The sequence below is a fragment of the Cupressus sempervirens genome, chromosome 1 (genome assembly GCF_028749045.1).
Source record: "Cupressus sempervirens isolate cs-2001-9-10 chromosome 1, ASM2874904v1, whole genome shotgun sequence".
NCBI lineage: Eukaryota > Viridiplantae > Streptophyta > Pinopsida > Cupressales > Cupressaceae > Cupressus > Cupressus sempervirens.
The window spans coordinates 197587543-197613857 of NC_143118.1; the positions used below are offsets into that span (position 1 = coordinate 197587543).

At 39.1% G+C, this 26315-nt stretch overlaps 2 protein-coding genes across 5 annotated transcripts in view; one reads left to right on the forward strand and one right to left on the reverse strand.

Annotated features, from left to right (window-relative positions):
- Positions 1-26315, reverse strand: part of DWA1 (DWD (DDB1-binding WD40 protein) hypersensitive to ABA 1) — a 262989-nt gene that overhangs the window by 29157 nt on the left and 207517 nt on the right. The gene's annotated exons all lie outside the window — the stretch shown is intronic.
- LOC149576798 (uncharacterized) lies at positions 11268-13736 on the forward strand. Its single transcript, XM_089821924.1, has 2 exons — positions 11268-13528; positions 13654-13736. The coding sequence occupies exon 1, from the start codon at positions 11470-11472 to the stop codon at positions 12211-12213; it is 744 nt and encodes a 247-aa protein (XP_089678050.1). The 5' UTR covers positions 11268-11469; the 3' UTR covers positions 12214-13528; positions 13654-13736.

Below are 26315 nucleotides of genomic sequence, written 5' to 3' on the forward strand. Positions count from 1 at the left end.
AGGTAGTAGTAGGTATGCGATTTGGATTATTTTCTCTACATTCCGAATTACTGTTGGAGTTCTCTGTTGTTCATCATTTCGGAAGTGAGAAACCTTCCTTATTTGGTTTATCCGATTTTGGTGGGATTTAACCCTCACCCTATTCCGTCGCCTGAAACACTTTGCTTGGATCTGGCAAATCAAAGCACCATCCTTCGACATATATCGAAGGATTATTCGTATTCAAGTTTCTATTATTGTATCTGATCTACTTGTGTTTTTGTATCAACGAATTTGAATTCATTGTTGTGGCCCAAACACCTAACCATGTGGCATCCGGACAATCCCCGTATGGCTCCCTCATTGCCCGTATGGCCTTCATTCTTCCACACATCTTCCACCACACCCCTGTACCTCCCTTGCTTCCTCCATCCACTCACCGTATAGCCTACTGTTTGGCCTACCTGGTCATCACACCGTACACCACCTCTCCATCTCCCCTTGACCACCATATGGCCATATTTGTTCACCGTACGGTCCTCCTTAAACGTCGTACGGCCAACATTGCTCCTGTACAACCAACTTCATAACACCGTACGAACATCCCATTACACCATACAACCCCCATCGCTGCTAACCATCTGTGTCGCTACCTAGCAGTCCATACAACTTCTGCCACAACCCCTTATAGTGACTTTGCCAGCTATAGTCGGAAGAAATTTGTTCTCAGGAAAAATCGTAGGGGACAGGAATATTAAATTTCAAACCCTACTTGCCCTCAAAGGTCCAAAGAAATCCAAACCCCAATGCTCAAACAATTCCTACACATGCAAAGGGTTGGGTGCAATGGAGTGTATCTTCAATGGTGTTCCCACTCTCTGACTAGTGTCACAATTTACAAACCCACTCCTTGGCGTCGTTTTATAGAGTAGGACACCATAACCCTGCAAGGATTACTTTTCCTATCATGGTATTTGGTCCCATGTGCCTTCCCGTTGGCCCTTGATGTGCCTCTCTCAAAATGGTTTGCACTTCCTCCTTCATGACACATCTCCTCAGTATCTGGTTGGGTCCCATTTTGTATAACAATTCGTTAATCAATTGAAAGGTTCAGTTACTATGTATCAACTTCCATCGCTCACCCAGTGACATGTCCCTCGTAAACTTTAAGGTCGACAAATTTTCTCCAATAATCTTATTACCATTCTACTAAGACAGCAATGTGAAATAAGTGTGAGTCAAGGAAGTCATACTTAATGCCTTCCAACGGCTCTCTGGACTTCATCTCAGAGAGTTGATCTGCAATGGCATGGCTCTTCCCAGGCCGTAAGATGAGAGTGAAGGTGAATTTTTGTAGCAACAACGACCATCCACTCACCCTCCCCTGTATAATTGGTTTATTCACCAAGTACATCAGCACCTGGTTGTCCACGTAGAATGTGAACGACGTTGCCAAGAGGTAATGCCTGAACTTTTGTATGGCATAATCCATTCTCAAAGCCTCCCACTCTATCGTACCTGTAATTCTTATCAGCTCTCATGCAGCAGCTTGCTAGCGTAATAAATGGGGTGGTCTAAACCATGATCACCCACATATGCTAGAGTTGCACCGATTGCAAAATTTTAAGCATCCACATGCACGTAAAACCCCTTATCCTAGTTGGGATATGCAAGGATTGGTGCCCTGACAAGTCCTGTCTTCACTTTTGCAAATGAGTTACCTTGCTCTATCCTACAAACATAGGGTTCCCTTTTCTGTGTCAACTTTTTGAACAGGTAGGATACTTGGGCAAATTTCTGTATAAATTGCCTATAATAGCCAATGTGGCCCAAAAATGACTTCACCCCTGTGACGTCTGTAAGACCCTCCATCTCAATGATTACCCTAACATTGGTTTTTAATCTTGTCTTACAAACAATATGGCCGAAGAGCTTCCCTTGTGGGACCTTGTGTTGGCTAAAATATTTGTAAGTCACTAGAACTACAACTTACAAAATGGGAAATTTAGGCAACGGTGTAGTGAGATAAATCTCTCCTCTCAGCAATAGGGGAGATTTCCTTCTTTCCGTAGATGGCTACAACTGAAACCTATATGTAATTGACAAACGGGCGGTTCTCTGAATCAATTCCTCTTTTTTCAGGAACAATCTTCTCTAATAACAATTAATTGTGAATTAGTAAAAGGTATCTATTGCAGCCACCTACGATAAGAAGGGAGCCGCAACTATTGCTGAGAAAAGAGATTTATCTAATTACACTATTGCCTAAAGTTCCCATTTTGTAAGTTATAGTTCTAGTGATCTACCAAAACATTAGCCAATAGTTTTTGGTGACTCCGTTTGCGATACGGATGCATTCAAAAGCCTCTTGCTTTCATCTGAAGTTTTATAACCTTATTTTAATTGGTGTTTGGAAAATTATAGGCTAACACCCTGGCAAGTTTTGAGCACATATATTCGAGGAGAAAGAAGGCTGAAAGTTCATCAAGTTCTGTGAGATCATTTTGTGCCCAACAAGCCCATTTTGATTTAGTCACTAAAATCCGTTCTCTTTGCTAAAGTACAAGCTACCCAACTTCTAAAAGGAAAACCGCTATACCCAGTGAAGATTTCCCTAACCTCTGATTCCTGTGACTCGTATTTCCCATACTCATATTTCTAATACCAATATGGTTATTCTTGTTGCTAATAGTCCACGAGGAACAGCTTTTGGTCCACTATATCTTCAACCACCTCTACACACTTTACCACAAGGCTCACGCAAGAACTTTCCCAAGTTCTATGGACATGGAAAGCAACACCCTAATGAACATATCAAAGCGTTCTATATAGCATGTGGTGTGTTTGGTGTGGCACATCAAAATATTTTTGTAAAGCTCTTTATTCAAACTTTACAAGGAATTACAATAGTTTGGTTCTTCAATTTGGCTACCGGTGCAATCACTTATTGGGATTCCCTAAAGACTAAGTTTGAGGAATGTTTCAAGACTGTTGAAGATGAGAAAAAATTGCTCGCACAACTTACTCAAATGAAGAAAGAAGCACAGGAAGGTATGAAGGAGTTCATTGCCATTCAAAAAATTGGCAAACTGGATTCCGATTCCTTTGCAACCCACTGCTGAAAATCTTAAGTGCTTCTTCATCAACACTCAACTTCCAAAAATTAGCTTCTTATTGAGAAGATCTACTCCTCCAGATTTGGCCACTGATCAAACTTCGGCAACAGAGATCAAGGATGATCTTATCATGGCTTGTAGAATATGGAGGGATCGTTCTAAACAAAATTCAAATGGTGTTTCCACCTCTGGAAGTACGGATTCTATGGTGCAAAAAATTGGCTAATGGCATGCTTGCTTTGAAAAAGAAAATATCTCAAAATTCTATCAAAGCTTCATACAAGGATGTTCCACAAAGATCATTTCCTAACACTACACATAACTATGCAGCTAAGAATCAAGCAAACCTTCCCCCTCCTCTGGAGAGGCTAGCACTTGAAGCTCTGCCAAGCATTCAAGCTACGAGGTACTTCGACAATGAACAATTTGGTATTCTACATGATAATTATCAGGAGGAAGACATTGCTGCCCCATACAATGATGATGAGGTTGTTGGCCACTCTAGCATTAGGTATGTCTATTATGAAGATCAGGATCCCCAAGATAGCTTTGGTTGTGCCTATGTGGTTATGACGCATTCTCAAACACAACTAGCTAGACAACAAGAGGAAGCTACAAAATCAAAAATGGATGTGCAAACAGACATTACCCTTGCTAAAAGTAGAATGCAATTGCCCACTCTTCCTAAATATATAGAAAATAACTAAGTACATATGTTTTTCCTAGTTCTTCTAGTATATGGAAACCTAGTAAGTCTAATCCAAAACCTCAAGCTGAAAATTTCAGCTCCTTTAGCCAATTCCTTTCAAGCATTTAATATCATTGATCATACTAATAGAACTAGAATTCAAAAGTCTGATGTTGAATACCTACAAGCTTATCCAATGTAATGTCCCCATTATTAACTTTGTAATGGGCCGATTGATTTAATTTATCTCGGACCCATTTTTATTTTTGTGTTCGAAGTTTGTGTCGCCGTCGGCTATCTTTGTACACCCTAGGAATGGTTTCCCGATGGGTATTTAAGGACGGCTTGTAGGAAGTCTTTAGGTATGCTTCGGATTATATTTCTCTGTACTACGAACTTCCTGTTGGAGTTTGGATTCTTCGCCATTTCGGAAGTGAAAGATCTTCCCTATTTGGCTCATGCAGTTCGGTGGGATTCAACCCTCACCCTATTCCGTTGTTGCATTGTACTTCTTCACTCGGATCTAGCAAGTCGGAGCACCATCTGTGGCAAATATTAATCGAAGATTGGTCCACCTTTGTTGGCTTATTCACATCTAAAGTCTTTGGTTATATGAATGTATGTTCATCCATAATACAATTCTATGCTCAGGAGTCTGTGAGACGTTTTCCCTCTGTACCTTGGCACACACACAAGGAAACCCCACTTTGCATGGCGTACAGATACCCCATCGTACGGATACTGTATTCAACTCATCATACACAATACATTTTCCATAGTACATCCCTAGAATATCCCATATGGCCTCCAATTCCCACTGTATGCTATATTTTCCCTTCACACCATTCGTCACCCATACACCCTTCATCTCATCCATCTGGTCTTTATTCTTGCTACCACCGTACGGCTATAGCCGTATGGCCACCTACCGTACTTTCTAAACCATACGGCCAACCTTCCAAACATCGTACAACAACTTACTTGCAACTTACAATCTTCATTTCCTCACCACGCCTTCCAGTTACTTGTCGAGAAACAGAGAAAATTTGATCTTGATCCTGCCAGCCTGTGGACAATGAATGAGAGTCTATAGCTGGAAGAGAAGGGCACATTCTGTTGATCGAATGGCTAACAAATGGGAACTGACCGCTACCAAACTTGTGGTACTACTGAGGCAACTTGCCAGGAATCAAGCACAGATCACTAATACGCAACGACTCATGGAAGAAACTCTCAACAAATTGGCGGAGAACAAACTATCTGGAGAACAAAATGGTCACATTGCAGAGTTGGTGTCAAGTAAATCAAACCCTCAACCAACACACTCTCGACCTTCCATGCCGACATTTCCACCACAGACGAAGGCACAACACGGAGGGAGACAACCAACCTTTGAAGAGATGAGAGAAGACTGGAAGAATGCAAACCTTGAAGAAGATATATGCTACAAAGACTACACAGATCTGAGAATGATATATTCGGGAGGCAAAAATAGAGGATACTTTAACAATGATCTTAGAAGGAAGTTGAGTAAGGTAAATCTGTCTCCATTTGGCAGATCGGGTTCCCTATCTACACAAGCGTGGGTAGTGAAAGCTGATACCTACTTCCAACTGAACCCTATGCCAAATAAAGAAGCAATCAAGTTGGTCACGCTGCACTTGGAGGGAGTTGCGCATGAATGGTGGCACCACGACACCATCACATTAGTGCATGATGAAATAAATACTTATGCAGAATTCACTGAGAGATTGACAAAACAATTTAATGGTAAAAATCCAGAACTCAAACTAAGACAAACTGGATCGGTCGATTAGTCCATTGCAGAATTTCAGAGACTCTTTGTTTTGGTCATGGACATTTCCAAAAGAAGACGGGCAGTGCTCTTCATGGACAGACTAACAGAACCTCTAAAGGCTTGGGTAAAGGGGTTCAATCCTGCCACCCTATCGGAAGCAATCAATAAAGCACGGAGTATGGCATCATCATCGGCATCATCCTCTCGAAGTTACTCACATCCTAAACTGCCAACATTTTCGAGGGACAAACCTCCACCCAAGAAGCCGTCATTGGATGAAATTGTGTTTCAATTGCAAGGGACCTTGGGAGCCTGGACACCGATGCCTCGGAAAGGGGAAGATCCATTACATTGAGGTCGTGTCCGATGATAAGGATGAACAGGAACAAATGCCAGCCGAAGATAACCAACCCCACAATGACACCAACATCAGTTTGAACCGTACGAAGAGAATTGCCACTTTGGTACAACGCGAAGGAACCATTGTATTGGCTGACAGCCCGAGGTGCACAGTTTTTCGTGTACGGGGTACCCTTCAAGGACAAAGGGTTATGGTGATGTTGGATAGCGGAGGTACTCTAAATTTCATCAACTCATCCTTGGTAAAACAGAAAAGCCTGCCTACGGAGGCGCATACAGGCTTTTAGGTCAAGGTAGCCGGAGGGACTTTCCTACCCTACACGCAACTTGTTCCTCAACTGAGTATCACACTGGCAAATCACACGATGACTGTGGACTTCTTCATAGTGGAGCTGGCTGACATGGATGTTATTCTTGGCATACAGTGGATGGAAACCCTTGATGAATACACCCAGACCTTGAAACGGATGGACTTCACTTTTGTGGCTGACAGAAAGAAGGTTGTCCTCTAATGAATGGCAAATGAAGGTCCGAAGGAAGTTTTTACGCATTGGATGGAGGCAATCTTTCGACACGATTACGTTGCGTGGGCTGCGCATTGTTTTATCTCGGCAGAACCTATAAAGGGGCATCGAACACCTCCACAAGATGATGAAATTCAGGATATTTTAAGTAGATATGATAAAGTTTTCATGGATATTCCTTCTGTCATACCACCTCATCGGGGGTTTGAACACACTATCGAGTTGGAATCAGGAGCAAAGCCAGTCATAACCACACCGTACCACCACCCCAAGAAATTCAAAGATGAGATCAAAAGGACAATTCAGGAATTGCTAGAGAAAGGATGGATCCGTCCCAGTTCTAGCCCATTGGCATCATTTGTGGTATTGGTCAAAAAGGATGGGACGATGTGCATGTGCGTGGACTAACGCGCGTTGAGCAAAAAAATAATAAAGAATAGATATCCCATTCCAAGGATAGATGAGCTGCCAGATGAACTGCATGGCGTGATCTATTTTCCAAAAATAGATCTCTGTTCTGGATACCATCAGATCCGCATGAGGGAAGAAGATGTGGAGAACACGGCTTTCCATTGTCACTACGGATATTATGAGTTTTTGGTCATGCCATTCGGATTGACCAATGCACCTGCTACATTTCAATCATGCATCAACTGCATCTTCAACAAACAATTGCATAAGTATTTATTAGTATTCTTTGATGATCTTATTTATAGCAGGACATGGGAGGAGCACCTAAAGCATCTGAATGAAGTTCTAAGTATCATGGAGGAACAGTCCTTGTTCACCAAATAGTCCAAATGTGAATTTGGTATGACAAAAATATTGTACTTGGGGCATGTTGTCAGTAAATACGGAGTTCAAGTGCATTGGGAGAAGATTTAGGCCATCCTCAACAGGCCTCCCCCAAAGTCACTTACAGATTTGTGAGGATTCTTCGGACTATGCAGTTACTACAGGAGGTTCGTTAAAGGATTCTCTTAGCTCAGCACATCTTTAACGGATCTAACGAAGAAGGGGTCATTCCAGTGGAACGAAAAGGCACAACATACCTTTGATAAGCTGAAAGAGGCCATGAGCACTTGTCCAGTACTTGCACTACCTGATTTCACTCGACCATTCATTTTGGAGTGCAACGTGTCTGGGGAAGGCATAGGAGCAGTACTGATGTAAGATAGACATCCTATCACCTATGAGAGCAGGAAGCTTATGCCAACAGAATGCCCATATTCCATCTACAACAAAGAAATGTTGGCCATCGTACATGCCCTAGCCAAGTTCCGACAGTATCTAGTAGGTGCCAAGTTTGTCGTCCGTATGGATCACAACAATCTGAAATATTTTTAGGAGTAATGAGACTTGAACAAACGGCAACAAAGATGGGTAAGCAAAGTTCAATCTTTTGATTTTCACATTGAATATGTGAAAGGGAGGAGCAATGTAGTTGCAGATGCATTGTCCAGAAAACCCACCATCTACTCGCTAGACTAGATTATGGCCGACTGGAAGGCACATCTGTTAGTGGAATATTCCAAAAATACATTTGCCTATAAAATAATGGATCGTCACACCCACGGTGATCGATACAAAGTGGTGGATGACATCATCTACTATAAAGACCGCATATACCTAGTACCAGAATCCAAATTGAAGCAGAAGATCTTGAAGGAAATGCATGACTCACCTCTGGCTGGACACCCAGGTTTCCTCAAAACTTACAGAAGTCTTCGAGAGAGCTTTTCATGGAAAGGACTTAAAGGGAATGTGTTGCAGTATGTAAGAGAATGTACGGTCTGCCAACAGAACAAGTTCGAACATACTCTTCCTATCGGGCTGCTACAACCTTTGCCAATTCCCGAACATAAGTGGAAAAGTATATCAATGGACTTCATAACAGGTCTTCCCAAGGTAAACGAAAAGGATTGTATCTTCATCGTGGTTGACAAATTAACAAAGTATGCACATTTATTCGCCATCCCCTCAGACCTTCAGGCTGCACAAGTTGCCGATCTGTTTTTTAGAGAAGTCTTTCATCTGCACGGAATACCCCGAAACATTGTTAGTGATCAAGATGGATGATTTGTCAGTATATTCTGGACAGAATTGTTTCGAATGGCAGGGACAGAATTATCGCCAAGCACGAGTTACCACCCGCAAACGAACGGTCAAACTGAGATTGTGAACAAATGGTTCGAAGGCTACCTTTGAAACTATGTCTCGGCACAACAATGAGCGTGGGTAAAATGGATCCATCTGGAGGAATATTGCTACAATACCACATATCACATGTCTATCGGAATGACATCATTCAAAGCTTTGTACGAGTACGAACCCCTCTCCTTCATCGACACAGTTCTAGGTGACAGTCATGCACCAAGGGTGAGGGACTGGCTTCAAGAGGGACAGGACATACTGAGGGGCTTGAAAGAAAACCTATAGTGCGCACAAAATCAACAGAAGATGTATGCCAACAGGCATCGAATAGAGAGGAGTTTCGAAGTGGGGGATCTGGTCTATCTCCAGCTTCAGCCGTACCAACAATCTTCATTAAAGGGAACAGGAAAGGAAAAAATGAACCCATGATTTTATAGCCCCTATCGTGTGGTTCGTCACATTGGTGAAGTAGCGTATGAACTGGAACTCCTGGAGGGAAGCCGCATTCATAATGTCTTCCATGTTTCCTATCTGAAGAAAGCCATAGGGCAAAACATCACAGCTGCTACCGACCTCCCACCACTCAACGAAGAAGGAAAGCTCATTTTGGAACCCTGCCGAGATCCTCGAAGTATGTGAAAAGACCTTACGGAACTGCACTGTGAAGGAATACTTGGTACGCTAGCGACACCTACCGTTGGATGACACAACGTGAGAAAGCAAGCACATTCTCCAGCATCCGGCATTGCATTTGCTTGAGGACAAGCAAACTTTAGGACGGGGGGATTGTAACGTCCCCATTATAAACTTTGTAACAGGCCGATTGATTTAATTTATCTCAGACCCATTTTTATTTTTGTGTTTGAAGTTTGTGTCGCCGTCGGCTATCTTTGTACACCCTCGGAATGGTTTCCCAATGGGTATTTAAGCACGACTTGTAGGAAGTCTTTAGGTATGCTTCAAATTATATTTCTCTGTACTACGAACTTCCTATTGGAGTTTGGATTGTTCGCCATTTCGGAAGTGAAAGATCTTCCCTATTTGGCTCATGCGGTTTCGATGGGATTCAACACTCACCCTATTTTGTTGTTGCATTGTACTTCTTTGCTTGGATCTAGCAAGTCGAAGCACCATCTATGGCAAATATTAATCGAAGATTGGTCCGCCTTTGTTGGCTTATTCGCATCTAAAGTCTTTGGTTATATGAATGTATGTTCATCCATAATACAATTCTATGCTTAGGAGTCTGTGAAACGTTTTCCCTTTGTACCTTGGCACACACACAAGGAAACCCCACTCTGCACGGCATACGGATACCCCATCGTACACAGTACATTTTCCAGCATACAGCACTGGAATATCTCGTACAGCCTCCAATTCCCACCGTACGGCATATTTTCCCTTCACACCGTCTGTCACCTGTACACCCTTCATCTCATCCATACGGCCTTTATTCCTACTACTATCGTATAGCTATAGCCATACAGCTACCTGTCATACTTTCTAAACCATACGGCCAACCTTCCAGACACCATACGGCAACTTACTTACAACTTACAATCTTCATTTCCTCACCACGCCTTCTAATTACTTGTCCAGAAACAGTGAAAATTTGATCTTCCCCGAATAGGAACATTGCATCTAGATCAGCTAGAAAGGATTAATGAATTTGTCAAAGAACCTTAGTGTACACAAACACAAATTGCTGCCCCAGAACCTAAAGGTTTCCCTAATAACCTAGTTACTATTCCATCAAGTATTCGTAGAAATATAGAACCTTTCTATATTTCCCTGTTAATCAATAGCTTCGAGTTGAGTAACTGTGTTATTGATTCTAGAGCTTCTGATAATGTCATGCCATTCAAGGTAGTTGAGGCATTAGCTCTTTACTTTGACAAAGACACTTGGAAATTGCTATTCCATAAAGAATAAGCAAGAACCTCTTCGAGGACAAATTAAAGATCTAATGAAATTTCAGAAATTGCTGAGGATTATTACTTTGATGAATCCATCACATCTTGTGTTTCTGATAGTGATAGATTTGCAAATGCAAGTGAAGATGCAGTTGTTAACTCAATTCCAACAACACCTTCTACCATAGTTGAAAAAGCTATACTTCTTTCCATGAAGGATGAAGATGTTGCAAGTTATTCCCAATCAATTGATGAGACCATAGATGTGAGTATCGCCGATTAATCGGCGATACGAGATAAAATCGCGATTTTTTGGGGCCGGCGATTTAGTCGCCCCAAAAATCGCGAATTTTTTTTGCAGATTTTTTCCAAAAAAACGCAGATTAATCACCTAAAAATCGCGATTTTTTTGCAAAAAATCGCCCACGCCCGGCAGTCACATATAGTGACGAAAAAACACGTTTTTTTCATTATGTTTTTACATTGCTTAGGGTGTTTTGGAGAGGAGAGGATAGAGGAGTTCTTGGCAAGAAATAGGCAGAATCAAGTGCATTTGGAGGCCTTTTGATTCGATTTCTTCGTTACTAGGTAAGTGATTTGAATCTTTGTTTTTTGTTTTTGCAAGAGATTGTATTTTTTTTTCTTGCATGTAAATGGATAAAAATACATTCCTAATTAGTTAGGAATGCATTTGATGAATGTAAGCAAGATTAAATGCATTCATTTGCATTTTTTTCCATTCTAGATCGAATTTATGCTAAAAATTTGAAACCCTAGCAGCTAGTTTGTTTGAATGTTATTTGGATTTCAATTTATTGGTGCTGTTATTGGAATGTTGCTTGAATTCTTTGTTTAACTATTAACTTTGATCTTGTTATAATTTATTTATAGTTTTTTTTTTAAATTTGTATGTGTAGGCAGCTCGCAGCAGTTTTAAATGGCAGACAAATGGCCATTGACTCCATGCCCCTCAGGCTACATTGGCACCAGGCCAAAGAATGCGAGAGATCAAGCATGGAAATATGCCTATGAAGCACCCGATGAACCAACCAAAGTGATTTGCATTCGATGTGAAAAAGTAATATCCGGGGGCATTTACCGGTTCAAATATCACATCGCAGAGATCTCAAAACATGATATGAATCCTTGTGAGAATACAACAGAAGAAATAAAAAGGTTTGCAAATGCCTTGCTCGCAGCTGGAGAGCAAAAAAAATTGCAAAGAGAGCGGAATAAATTGCATGTCAGGGCAGCCATAGCAGAGACCCAGGGCAGTTTTGTTGATGTTCAGGAGGAGGAGGCAACCATTGAGAGCATGGCTGGCTCTTATCGTGGGCCGCGTGTCCGCAAACAGGGTGTTTTTTCTTTCACGAGTTCCACTCCCACTCCCACTCCTACACCTCCTAGCACTTCCGCACCATCAGGATCAGCAGGTGCTTCTGGGATAGGGAGCTATTTTGTGCCAAGGCACACACCTGGTGCACAACCTTCATTAGAGGCCACTAGATGGAATAAGGAGGTCCATGACCAGTTGGACAATGCACTAGCAGATTTCTGGGTTTTCAACAACCTTCCTATTAGTGTTGTTGACAGTCCCTATTGGGAGGCTTTGGCCACAGGGTTGACAGTTGCAGGAAAGAGGTACAAGTCCCCTTCTCGTTTTGTGTTGGGTGGCAGGTAAGCGAATAATTTTATTACACTCGATTTCCTTTTAATTTTTAACTTTTTACTTAGTTCTAAATTTTAATTAATTTATCTAGAAATTAGAATGTTGATTACTAAAGTCTAAATCAATTTTAAATTACTAAGAATCTAAGACATAACTAAATTTTGTTTTTGTAGGCTTATTGGAAATGCTGTTGAGAGGGCCAAAGCATTTGTTGAGGAACAGAAACAAGAATGGACAAAATTTGGTTGCACCATTCTTTCTCACGGGTGGACGGATGGGAAGAGTAGGACCATAATTAATTTTTTGGCCTACTGTAATGATAATGTGGTGTTCCTGAAATCAATCGATGCCTCCAACAAGGTAAAAAATGCTCAGACATTAGCATTGATGTTGGAGAACATGGTCTTAGAGATTGGCATTGAAAATGTGGTGTAAATCATCCCAGACAATGTTGCTGCATATGTATCAGCAGGTAAACCGTAATTTTATGTTGCATGTGCATTGTGAATTTCACAACAAGAATTTTTAATAGTTTGATATATTTGAAAAGTTGGAAACTAATTAGTATTTGCTTTTACAATTGGCAGGAAAACTCCTACAGCAGAGGCACCCCACTCTCTCTTGGACCCCGTGTGCAGCACATGTCCTTGACCTTCTTTTGGAGGACATGGGCAAACTTGAGTGGGTCACTCCAATTGTGGAGGATGCAAGGCGGGTGACAAAATACATATACAATCACCCATGGGTCCTTAGCCTGATGAGAAAGCACACTGATGGCAAAGAAATTGTCAGGCCTGCCGTCACAAGGTTTGCAACGTTTTTTTTGACATTGCAAAGCATTCTCGATAATTTGGCTTCTTTGAAGCAAATGTTTGCTTCCAAAAAATGGCTTGCTTCCACATTTTCAAAGAAGAGTGAAGGAGAGAATGTTGTGCGGATTGTGTTTGATAAATATTTTGAGGATAAGGCTGATGAAATAGTAAAGGTAACTACAAAACTTTAAGTTTTAGTTTACACTTTACAACTTTATAACATACTAAGTTTGTAACTCAAGTAAATAATAATTTTGTAACTTGTCAACTAATTTCAAATTTATATTGCAAGTGTCTGAGCCTTTAGTTGGAGTTTTGCGTTTGGTTGATGGAGACCAAACGCCAATGGGTGAACTATATGAGGCCATGGACAAGGCCAAAGAATCTGTCAAAAATTACTACAAGGGGGAAAGCATCAAATATGAACCCATTTGGCAGATCATTGATAGAAGGTGGAATAATCAGCTTCACCAACCCATTCATGCAGCAGGATATTTCCTCAACCCACGTTTTAGGTATACTGTAAGCTCATTCTTACTCAAATTTAAGTTAACGAAGACTTGAGTTCATTTTTCTTTCGTAGGGTGTTGGGTGTGTACTAAAATTGGAAGACTTATTTGTTTTTGGTTTTTGGTTTTAGGGCTGATGGTACATATGCAGATCCTGATGGAGAGGTCATCAAAGGCCTAAGTGAGTGCGTCGAAAAGATGGTAACCAGCGAGGAAACAAGAGATAAAATCATCGCTGAGCAAGAGATCTTCACTTCAGCAGGAGGCAAGGTGTTCTCCACTTCTCTCTGCAAGAGAGCAAGGCTTACACAAACCCCAGGTAATACATTTGCAAACTTCTGAATCTCAAATGCTAAATTAATATTTATGTTTCATTTTTTGTTGTCTATTAGTATTTTCTAACTTGTACAATTTTTGTGATGCAGTGGCTTGGTGGACCACTTGGAGTGCAAGCACTCCAAATCTTGCAAAATTTGCTCTGAGAATCCTATCACAGTCTTGTAGCGCATCACATTGTGAGCGCAACTGGAGTTTGTTTGAGGCCATCCACACAAAAAAGAGAAACAGATTGTCCCAAAAGAGGATGAATGACATGGTCTATGTGCAATATAATCTTAAATTGCGCATGAAAAAGGCGCAACAAGATCCTCCTGGGCCAATCGATTTGGATGAGATAGATCCTTATTATGATTGGACGGCACAGGAGCAGGCTCCCTTATTTACACAGGAGGACATCTCCAACTTGGAGAGGGAGGCCGCGGAGGAGGCCGCGGAGGAGGCTGCGGAGGAGGAAGGGGGTGGAACTGGATATGACATCGATTTGGATGACATCGAGGAGGGCGATGATGAGGATGATGACATTGAGCTTAATGCAGAGGACCTTGACATCTTGCGCGCAGCGAATGTGGAGATACCGACATCTAGTTCTATAGCTACACCATCTCTTGCATTGGCACAAACACAGACACAGGCACAAACCCTGCGGGGTTCTAGTTCTAGAGCTTTACCCTCTCCCACACTCGCTAGTAAAGTGACTGGGAAGAGGAAGATGTAGTCCTGTATTTGACATTTGTACTTATTTGTAGTCATGTTGATGTGCTTATTTGAACTCTTTACATTTGACACTTTATTTATGAGAATACTTCTCATGTGTTGTGAACTTGTTAGTTGTTAGTAATTTACAACTTGTCACTACTTACTTGTTAGTAATTTACCGATTAATAACTCTTTTTGCATTGATATATATCTAAACATGATTGTTTCTTATGTATTGTTAGTAATTAAGTCATTAGATGCAAAAAAACATTGAATTCTGTAAAAAAATCGCATTTTTTTATTAAAATTTAGTGGTTTTTTAGTTCCCGATTTTTTCCCGATTTTTCCCGATTAAACTTTTTCAGGCCTAGGCGATTAATCTCCTCAAGCCATTTTTACATCAATGGATGAGACTATTGTTTCTAATGATGTTTGGATATTAGAGTTTAATGGCACTTGTGCATCTATTGATGTTGGCGTTCGAGTTCTTTTAATCTCACCACAAGGAGATATGTTTCCTTATTCTTTCAAACCGCAGTTTGATAACACCAACAACATTGTAGAATATGAAGCATTGATACTTGGTTTTAATGGTGCACAAATTAAGGGAGTCTGTAATTTGCATGCTCGAGGTGATGTTAAGCTCGTGATGTATCAAGTTCAAAATCAATATCAAACAAAGAACGAGAGGCTTAAGCACTACAAAAATTTGGCTTACGATTATGTTGATAGAGTTGATTCCTTTAATATATGTATGATTCCAAGAAATTTCAATGACAAAGCTGATTCTCTTGCTGCTTCAGCACCACTCTTAATTCCACATGAGAGTTTTGAACAAGACAGATATTCTATCCAATTGGTGTTTCGCCCAAGTGTTCCAAACAACTGTGAGCAATGGAAAATTTTCAATGATAATCATTAGAATTTAGATTATCAATAACCTAGAGACAAGAAAATCTTGATGAGCTATATTTTGAAGGTAACAGTTCATGTCCTCAAGAGAATGTCTCTAGCAAAGATCCTATCAAGGGCGAAGAATTCATTCAACTTAAAGGTTACCAAAAATTCATCATGGTTTAGTTTCTTTGGAACCCTTGTTTGACAAACATGACTGTTATGTCAAAGATCAACAAGAAGTTGGATCTAGTTCAGCAATGGAATTTGAGAAATACAATCTTGGATCAAATGCTGATCCAAAATTTGTGAATATTGGCAAATGCTGCACATCTGAAGAAACGAATCAATTCGTTGATTTGCTGCATGAATATATGGGTGTTTGACATATTCATATCATGAAAAAGAATTCATTCAACTAAAAGGTAACAAAATTCCTCATGGTTTAGTTTCTTTGGAACCACTGTTTGACAAACATGATTGTTATGTCAAAGATCAACAAGAAGTTGAATCTAGTTCAGCAATGGAATTTGAGAAATACAATCTTGGATCAGATGTTGGTCCAAAGTTTTTGAATATTGGCAAATGCTGCACATCTGAAGAAAGGAACCAATTTGTTGATTTGTTGCATGAATATATAGATGTTTGGCATATTCATATGATGACCTCAAGTCTTTTTGTCTTCAAGTGTTACAACATGAAATTCCTCTAAAGGGTGGAGCTACCCCATTCAGGCGAAAGCAAAGACAGTACAATCCCAAGATTTCTTGTACTATCTTGTTAGAAGTTCGAAAGATGTTGGATGCAAGAATAATTTTCCATAATCAACATTCTACATGGGAAGCTAACATTGTTCCAATATGAAAAAAGAATGCTGAGATTCGCAATTGTGTGGATTTTCACAATCTAAATCAAGCATCTATAAAGGATAATTACCCTTTGTCAGTGATGGATTATGTTTTTAAGATAGTTACTAGTTCACAAATGTTATCCATGCTTGATGGGTTTTCTGGCTACAATCAGATTGAGGTCAGAGAAGAAGATCAATACAAGACAGCACTTACAACTCCTTGCAGTACATTTGCATACAACAAAATGCCCTTCTGATTGATAAATGCAGGTGTTGCTTTCCAACGGGCAATGAATTTTGCTTTTCGAGATATCAAGGATAAATTCATTGTGGTCTATCTTGATGATCTCAATGTGTTTTCCAAACAAAGGAAAGATCATGTTCATCATTGGGCAAGTATTCAAAAGATGTCCCAGACACGAGATTTCTCTTAATCCTAAGAAGTCAATATTTGGAGCTATAGAAGGTAAGCTTCTTGGACATATTGTGTCCAAAGAAGTAATCAAAATTGATCCTGAAATGATCAAATCTATTCAAAATTTTCTTTACCACCCAATAAGATTGTTGTTCATTCTTTCTTTGGAAAGGTGAATTTTCTAAGGAGAGACATTCCAGATTTTGCAGAAAGGGCTCCTTATATCCCAAATATGATGAAAGGAGCAACAATTTTCCATTGGATTACTGAAGGAAAGGTTACATTCAAGAAGAACAAAGAAGTAATAGCATGCGTCCGTGTTAGTCTAAATTTCATGGACTTTATCATCTCAACCTATGCTTTCGAGCATACTATGTCAGCTCTTCTATTGCAGAAGAATGCTAAAGATATAGTCTCCTATTGCTTTCATGAGTTCTCCACTCAAATCACATGAGCCAGAATATTCACTAATGGAGAAAAGTGCCTTTGTGGCTGTCAAAGCACTTAAATCTTTCAGATTTAATTACTTGAATTCACATTGGTGGCTCTTGTCACAGACACAACTGTCAAATCTATTTTAATGCAGCCGGAGTTTGAAACTAAAAGAGGCAATTGGATTGCCAAAATTCAGGTATGATATTGAGATAAGCTTACAATGTTGGTTCATGGTAAAGGCTTATGTACGCTTGTGGCTGAAAATGAAACAGAACACAAACTACTTTAAGAACTTCCTAAGGTGTTGTTTGTTAGTACAGCTGATGAATGGTATTCTAATATAGCATATTATCTTACATATGGCAAGTGTCCTCATTTCACTTACAAGAAAAGGACGAGTCTAATGCTCAAAGCTGCACACTTTGTTCTCTGGGATAGCAATCTGTATAAGACCACTATTGATGACACTTTTCTACGTTGTGTTGACAAAGCACAACAAATCAGATTGTTGGAATCATTTCATGATTCAGTTTGTGGAGGAATTTTTTTAGCACCGATTACTGCTCATAAGATTTCGCGATCAAAGTATTATTGGCTGAGTCTCTTCCAAGATACGTACAATTGGATATTTAAGTGTCAACATTGTCAGCATTTTGCGAGAAAACAAAAGTTAGCGGCACTTTCATTAAAACCAGTGGGATTGAAGAGCCTTTTCAACAAAGGTATCTTGATTTCATTGGTGCTATCAATTCAGCATCTAGTGCAGCGCACATATTTGTTTTGACTACCACTAACTACTTCACTAAATGGGTGGAGGCAATTCCTGTTAAGAAACTACCTCCCAAGTACATGGGAATCATTCAGACAAGGTATTAGTGCAAGGTCAAAACTTCCAAAGCTATACTAACGAAAATCTGACTATCTGTGGGCATTATGCTATAAACAGTCCTGCTAGAACAAAGAAACAAGCATCCTATGCCCACATTGGAAAAATACAAGAAGAAGAAGAATCTGAGAAGTTTGTATTTCATTCAGCACTATCGAATCAAGTATCAAACAAATCAAGCATTTAAGTAATTGATAATGGATCATCCAAAAACATTACTAGATTTTGAGAAAATATAGAAACTAATGAAGAAGTGACCACCGGAGATGATTCTACACATCCTCTAAAAGGAATAGGGACATGCACCATTAAGCTAGAATCAAGCATGACAATTCAACTAAAGGATGTACTTTTCATACCTGAAATCAAAAGAAACTTAGTATCTATATCCGCTCTTGAAGATAATGGATACAAGATCATATTTGTAGATGGGAAAGTTTTGGCCTAGCATAAAACCACCACCTTTAAGAAAGCCAAAACTATAGGAATAAGGCATGGTTACCTATACAAACTATTAAACAAACCCAAACAAGCTCTTATTCATGAAACTCCCGACATCAATGAAATTTAGAACAAAAGATTAGGGCACATTCACTTTTGTGCCTTAAATTCCATGGATAAATTGGTAACTGGACTACTTAAACTAAACTCCTCACAATGTGGAACATTCAAAGGATGTGCATTAGGGAAAAACACCAAAGGATCCTTCCAAATTAGTTCAAGCAAAACCAAAAATATATTGGAACTTGTCCATTGTGACTTGTGTGGACCTATGTCAACACCTATAAGGGAGGGTCCCTATGTTATGAAATTTTCATAGATGATTTCTCAAGGAAAACATGGATATATTTCTTAAAATGTCAAGAATATGAGGAAATCTTAAATAGATTCAAAGAGTTCAAAGCCTTAACTGAAAACTTCTCCAGAATGAAAATTAAAACCTTGAGAAATGACAATGGGACAAAGTACACTTTTGAATTATTCAAACAATATTTTTCTACACCAGGGATTAAGAGGGAGTGCACTGTACCCTACAATCCTCAATAGACTAGGGTAGCTGAAAGAAAAAACAGGTCTATCATGGAGGCAACAAAATCAATGATGCTTGATCAAAACCTAGATTCATCCTTCTGGGCAAAAGCATATAAAGCAGTTGTTTATATTCAAAACAGGTATCCACAATCTAATCTTGATAAAAAAACACCTGAGAAGGCATTTACCAGTCCGAAACTTGATATAACCCATCTAAGGATCTTTGGCTGCCCTGTCTATATTCATGTACCCAAAGAAAAGAGGAAAAAACTAGAACCTTCCGGTAGAAAAGGAATCTTTGTGGGATACAGTGAAACATCAAAGGCATATAGAACATTCATCCTTGGACAAAAGCAAATAGAACTTAGTTGAGATGTAATATTTGTTGAAGATTTTGCATTTGAAAGGGCGAAAATTTTTGAAGAGTTAGATAATCAAAATCCGTCCTTAAACAAGGATATATGTTCTACTCCTGAGATACAGACAGAATATCCTAACGACACCCCATATGAAAACCCACCTGAATCTAAGACTCAAAGGGAGTATTATGAGGAAAATCAAAATACCAACAAAAGAAAACAACCACTTTGGGCTAGGAAAATTATGAAGGAAGCCGAAAATTTTGCAGCACCTAATAGTACATTCAAAGAAAGCAAAAGGCCCCACAAACTAATATATGATGCATTTATGAGTAAAATCCTTGACTCTAAGCCGACCAATGTTAATGAAGCCCTCAAACAGCAAGCCTGGAAAGATGCTACGATAGAAGAGTACCAATCCATCCTAAAGAATGATGTTTGGGACATAGTTCCTAGACCATATGGAATATCAATTGTATCCTCTAAGTGGCTGTTCAAAATTAAACACGTTACAGATAGTAGCATAGAAAAACACAAGGCACAATTTGTTGCTAGAAGATTCTCTTAAAAGGAAGGTATTGACCACGAGGAAACTTTTGCACATGTAGCCTGATATACCTCTTTCAAATTTGTGTTAGCCGTTGCAGCAACCAAAGGTTAGAAGGTTCACCAAATGGATGTTAAAACTACATTTCTAAATGGAACAATAGAAGTAGTCTATCAGGAACAACCTGAAGGACTTATTGTTCATAATGTAGCATCACATTTGTGCAAATTGAAGAAGGCACTATATGGACTAAAACAAGCTCCCCGAGCCTGGTATGAAAGAATTGACAAATACCTCATGGGCTTAGGATTTTCAAAGAATGTTGCAGGTCCAAATCTCTGCTTTAAAATTATTAATTATGACATGTTAATACTAATTATTATGTTGATGATCTATTACTCACAGGAGAAGATCATCTTATTGCTCAATGCAAAAGAGATTTAACTGCAGAATTTGAAATGAAGAATTTGAATATCTTACACTACTTTCTAGGATTGGAAGTATGGTAGAAACCTAATGGGGATTTTTCTGAACCAAGGAAAACACACAATTCATATACTTAAGAGATTTGGAATGCTAAATTGTAGACTGATGTCTACTCCTATGGAGACAAAAAGCTATAGAAAAATCCAAATTTGCAGATCCTACACTCTACAGACAAATTATTGGGTTATTTATTTATTTGGTTAACACTAGATCTGACATAGGCTATGCAGTGAATGCCTTAAGCCAGTTCATGTGTGAGCCTCGAGACAATCATCTTGTTGTTGCTAAACATATTTTCACATACCTATAAGGTACTATTGGATATGGCCTAAAACATAAGAAGGTTGATCTTCATCTACATGGGTTCACAAATTCAAATTGGGTTGACCGTGTGATTGATCAAAAGAGCACATTCGGCTATTGTTTTAGTCTAGGATTTGCTATGATTTCTTGGACAAGCAAAAAACAATCCTTAGTGGCACAAAGTTTTACAAAAGCAAAATATATTGCAACTACTATGGAAGCCAAAGAAGCTATATGGCTTAAAAAGTTGACAGTGGGACTATTTGGAAAACCTCTAAAGCTTACTACTATTCTATGTGGCAATCAAAGTTGTATCAAGCTGTCAGAAAATCTAGTGTTCCATGACCAGTCCAAGCATATTGAAGTATGTTAGAGATATAGTAGAGAGGGTTGCCATCCAGTTGAGGTATATTAACACTAGTGATCGAACTGCAAACATTCTCACCAAGCCTCTTTCTAGAATCAAAGTGGAACATTTCAAGAAGAAACTTGGTATGGTTGAATTGTAAGTGAGACTCCATCTCCGAATTATTTCATTTGTAAAATTTTATATTAAGATGTTTAATGTGTAAACTATTTTTGTCATATGTGTGACTCTATGACTTTATGGGCCCTCTTCCTAAGGACCTTATAGTAAGGTGACAATCTTGGTGATAATGCACACTTGTATCAAACATTTGAGGTGACGACTTTATAATGTTTCCTATCATGATGGATATCATGTGATGTGATATCCTTATGTGGGTCATGATAGTAGTATCTCTAGAACATTTTGATGGATATCATGAGGCGTGATACCCTTACAATTCATCATGTTCTTTATAAGATAATCATGGTGAGACGCCATGATGTGTTATGGTATACATCATAGTTGGAAAACTCGCCGAGCCCCCCAAAAGTTTAATCGGGAAAAACTCGGCCATTTTTAAAAAAAACTCAGGAAAACTCCGAAACCTAAAAAAACCACTAAAATTAGATTCAAAATACATTTTTTTTACAAATTTCAATGAGAAGATGCATCTAATGAGTTCATTATAGAGAACACGAAAGAAACAAGCAGGAGTTTAGATATATATAAATGCATAGTGGGTACAAAATCACATTCTCATGCTGAATGCTGATGGCAGGAAGCATAATAGTAAATAGTTTGTGTCAAACTAAAAGTAAAAACATCATTACAATCACATTTTCCTCTTCCTAGCTCTACTAGCATACTGTAACTCTCTATCTTACATAATATAAATAGGCCTTTTGCCTTTTGTTTTTAACCAAAAAATATTAAATTTTTTAAAATTTTTTTAAAATTTAAAGAAAAAATTAAATTAAATTTTTTTTAAAAGAGTTTTTTCTGAAAAACTCGCCGAATTTTTGCAAAAACTCGGCGATTAATTGGTGATTTTTTCTCACGATTAAATTTGCGAAAAACTCGCCAGTCCCAAAAACTTAGTGATTAGTAGAAACTCACTGATTATTTGGCGATTATGCCAACTATGGTATACATCATGTGACATGATGTCAATGCACATACCATAACTAGGGTATATGAATGTCATGAGACGTGATGTCATGACACAGACTTGGTGTCGGTGACGGATATGAACTTGAAGAGGGACACGAACTCAACGTCGATGATGGACATGACAGTAACAAACACGAACTTTACGACAGACATGGACTCAGTGTCGGTGATGGACACAACGGTGACAGATACGAACTTGACGAGGGACACGAACTCGGTGTCGATGATGGACACAACAATAATGGATACGAACTCAATGACGAACACAAACTCGACGTCAGTGATGGACACGATAGTGACAGACACGACAATGGTGATGGATATGAACTTGACGGTGAGGGACACGAACTCAACAACGGACATGGACTCTACATCGATGACAAACAAGACGGTGACAGATACGAACTTGACAAGGGACATGAACTCGGCGTCGATGATGGACATGATGGTAATGGACACAAACTCGATGATAGACACGAACTCGACATTAGTGACGGACACGACAATGATAGACACAACAACAGTGATGGACATGAACTCAATCATGGACTCGAGGTTGGTGACGGACACAAACTCGACAACGAACACAAACTTGGCATTGGTGATGGACATGACGGTGACAAACACAATGGTGATGACAAACACGAACTAGATGATGGACACAGACTCGACATCGATGATGGGCATGACGATGAATACAACGGTGACAGACACAACGATGGTGACAAACATACAACCTCAACGACGGACAAGACCACGATGATGGACAGAGCTTCAGTGATAGACACAGAGCCTCGGCAACAGGCACAACTTCTATGATGGACACAACTTCGGCAACTAATGAAACTTCCTCAAACATCAGTGATGGGCACAACTTGATCTATCCATGTCTTCACAAGATCCTGCAAGCAACCTCTTCATTTTTTTGGTGTTCTCCCCATGTCGGTGTAGTAGAAAGATTTATCAAATCCTCCTGGAGCGGCCCTATAATCATGCCTTCATTCTCCTCATGTAAAGCATCACCCTTATCGTTGTCATCCATTTTCTCCCATTCGTGCAAATGGGATATTAGTTTTTCTTCACAATGCTTGAAAACATTACTGACCAATCTATATGCTGCTATAGAGGGGATACATTCTAGATTACAAAGAGCCCATAACATAGATGTGATGGGTTAGGATATCTCATCCATCTCTTCAATGCACGAAATCATAAGACTCTCCATAGCAATTAAAATCTTAGTATCATGATCTTTCTTAATGGTGACCAAGAAGCAATGAAACATATCATAGACCAAATTTTGCAATTCAAGATCTAAAAGAAGGTTACTTACTTTGACATTTGCACAATTCTCCAATATTGTAGATCTCTGACCAAAAGGGTCACTACTGAAGTCATTGAGACACTGAAAGCTATCAACTATCAATTGCAATATCTCTATCATGGTGTTATCATCATACGGTGCTTTAGGAGCCAAAATTTTCAAGACTTCGCTAGGACATGTTGCAACTACCAATCTTTTATCCTTGTTAGGATGTCTCAAAAACCTAGGTTGACTTAAGGCCTCCTTAATCGGCGAGAGAATTCTCTGTATAAATCTTAAAGGTAATTGGTTCGCCTGACACAAACTTCCAATATATCTAATGGAAGATCAATACCCCCGCTGAGCTCTTTGCCAATCTTTTGTAGTGCCTTCAACCACCACTCTCCATCGCTGTCCGACACCATAATGTGATCCAAATACCAAAATCTCTCAATCATCCTAGCAAGCTGGCAAGATCACCAACTCTAATACCACTATAATGTTCCGAACAGTTTCGGTAATGTTCTTGAAAGTTTTAGGGATGCTCCCAAAATGTTTCTACTCTGATACCACTATAATGACTTGGTTCCCCTCCGTATGGAAAAACTGTTGAGAGAACAATGGCGTATAGTCTACTGGAAAGTTGTTATGGTCTTGACCTCCGAATGCTAGTTGGAAAACAATACTGTGCAGTCTGCAATATGTGTATGACAATGGACGTACGACAGGAGAGTGATACTGGCACCGTGTGGTGACCACAAATAGTTGCTACCCAAGTTGTACGGTCTACTTGATGGCCATACGGTTAGAGTAAGGGGAGATATCATACATGAAAGCAAGGCTGTATAGTATACTCAATAGCCATACAATAGGATGAATGGGAGAGGTCGTACGGACCCCACATGGTCATTGTATGGTGTAAGGAATGCAAACAAGGAGTTGATGGTGTAGATGACTCACGTAAGGGCAATGGAAGGTTGTATGGAAGGGTCATATGGTATATGAAGAGCCATACAAAATGAAGTTTTCTACTGAGTGGAAGCCATACGGTGAGTGTGGGGAGGTGTTCAGAATCCAGATTGAATGTACGGATGGTGTGTTAACAGATTCAATGCCCAAAGAAACACAAATCATTGCAAGAGATTGAATTTGCCCAACACAAAAGAGTAGAATAAATTAATCACAGTGATTCCTTCAATTCGCAATATAATGGTGCTCCAACTTGCCAAATCCGAGAAAAGTATTACAGGGGACAGAATAAGGTGAGGGTTGAATCCTACCGAAACCAAAAAAACCAAATAGGTAAGGTCTTTCACTTCCAAAATGGAGAACAACAGAGAACTCCAACAAGAATTTGCAATATAAAAAGTATAATCCAATTTGCATGTCTACGACTACCTACAAGTCGTGCTTAAATACCCGTTGGGCAAAACCTTTCTTAGGGTGTACAAAGATAGCCAACGGCAACACATACCAACGTAAACTAAAATAAGAATAGGGCCGAGATATATTAAATCAATTGGAACCACAAATACAAATATTAACTTGGGCCCCATATTAATTAAATAAAGTAACTAATTAAAGGTCCTTGTATTATTTAAATTCCGGGACCAGTTAATTAATTAATTTAATTAAACAAATTAAATTAAAATTTGGGGACATGACAAATCCTCATTGCCCAAAGATTGCTTAATCGATTGTTGTAGTATTGACATCAAAATCAATAAATGATCAATACCTATAGCAGATTGATATCCAATCATATTGCTTTTGTCATCCACTTGCTATCTAATTTATATATCACTTGTAGTTCACATACTTGTATCTTCCTGCAGATCAAGACTCAGAATTAGAGATTACTATCATTGCAGATTGGATTCAAACATACAGCGATATTATTGTTGATCGAGACTCAGACTTGGAGTCTAATATTACTAAAAGATGAAGCTCTTACATAAAGTGCAAGTTATATGTGTGTGTGCGCGCGAGTGCGTGCATGTGTGTACATATACAGAGATATATATATATCTATACACACACACATATTGCCGACATCAAAAATTGAAGAACATTGTTCAATATTGATAAAGGTACATCAAGTCCTATACCTACAAATAAAAGTGCAAACTTTAATTAGTAATCTGTGATTAAGAGAAAAGAACATACAGTCTGATATAAGTTTAGTTCATTCACAGAAAAACTCATAAAAGTGCTTTTTTTATTGGTAAAAGCATGATATAAAATTATGTTTAATATCTAAAGTGGATTTTGTTGTCCATTTCAGATTTCAACTCATTTTGAGTTGATTTTGAAGAGCACACGATTGTACTAAGAATAGGGGGTGAATAAATATAATAACGACCTTGCCAATTTAAAACTTTATCCAAACAATAACTTCAAATGCTGAAATAAAATATTATGCACATGAACACAATGACACAGATTTATGTGGAAACCCAATGTGGAAGAAAACCACGGCAAATAAATGCTTTCTTATATAAATTGTTCTTTTACAATGATTTGTTGACTATGACCTACTAGAGGCTCCAACCCCTATGTTTATGAGTACCGATTCACTGGAAGCTCCAACTCCCACACTTCGCAGGTACCGACCTACTGGAAACACCAACTCCCACTTCTTGCCTTTGCGAGCACCAACCCACTTGCACAAACTTTTTCCACCTTGATTATGTTGCTTGTCTTCAAATGATGATGGATACTTTTATTGT

Coding starts and splice junctions, on each gene's coding strand:
- LOC149576798 (XM_089821924.1), top strand. CDS start 11,470: ATGGCAGACAAATGGCCATTGACTCCATGCCCCTCAGGCTACATTGGC.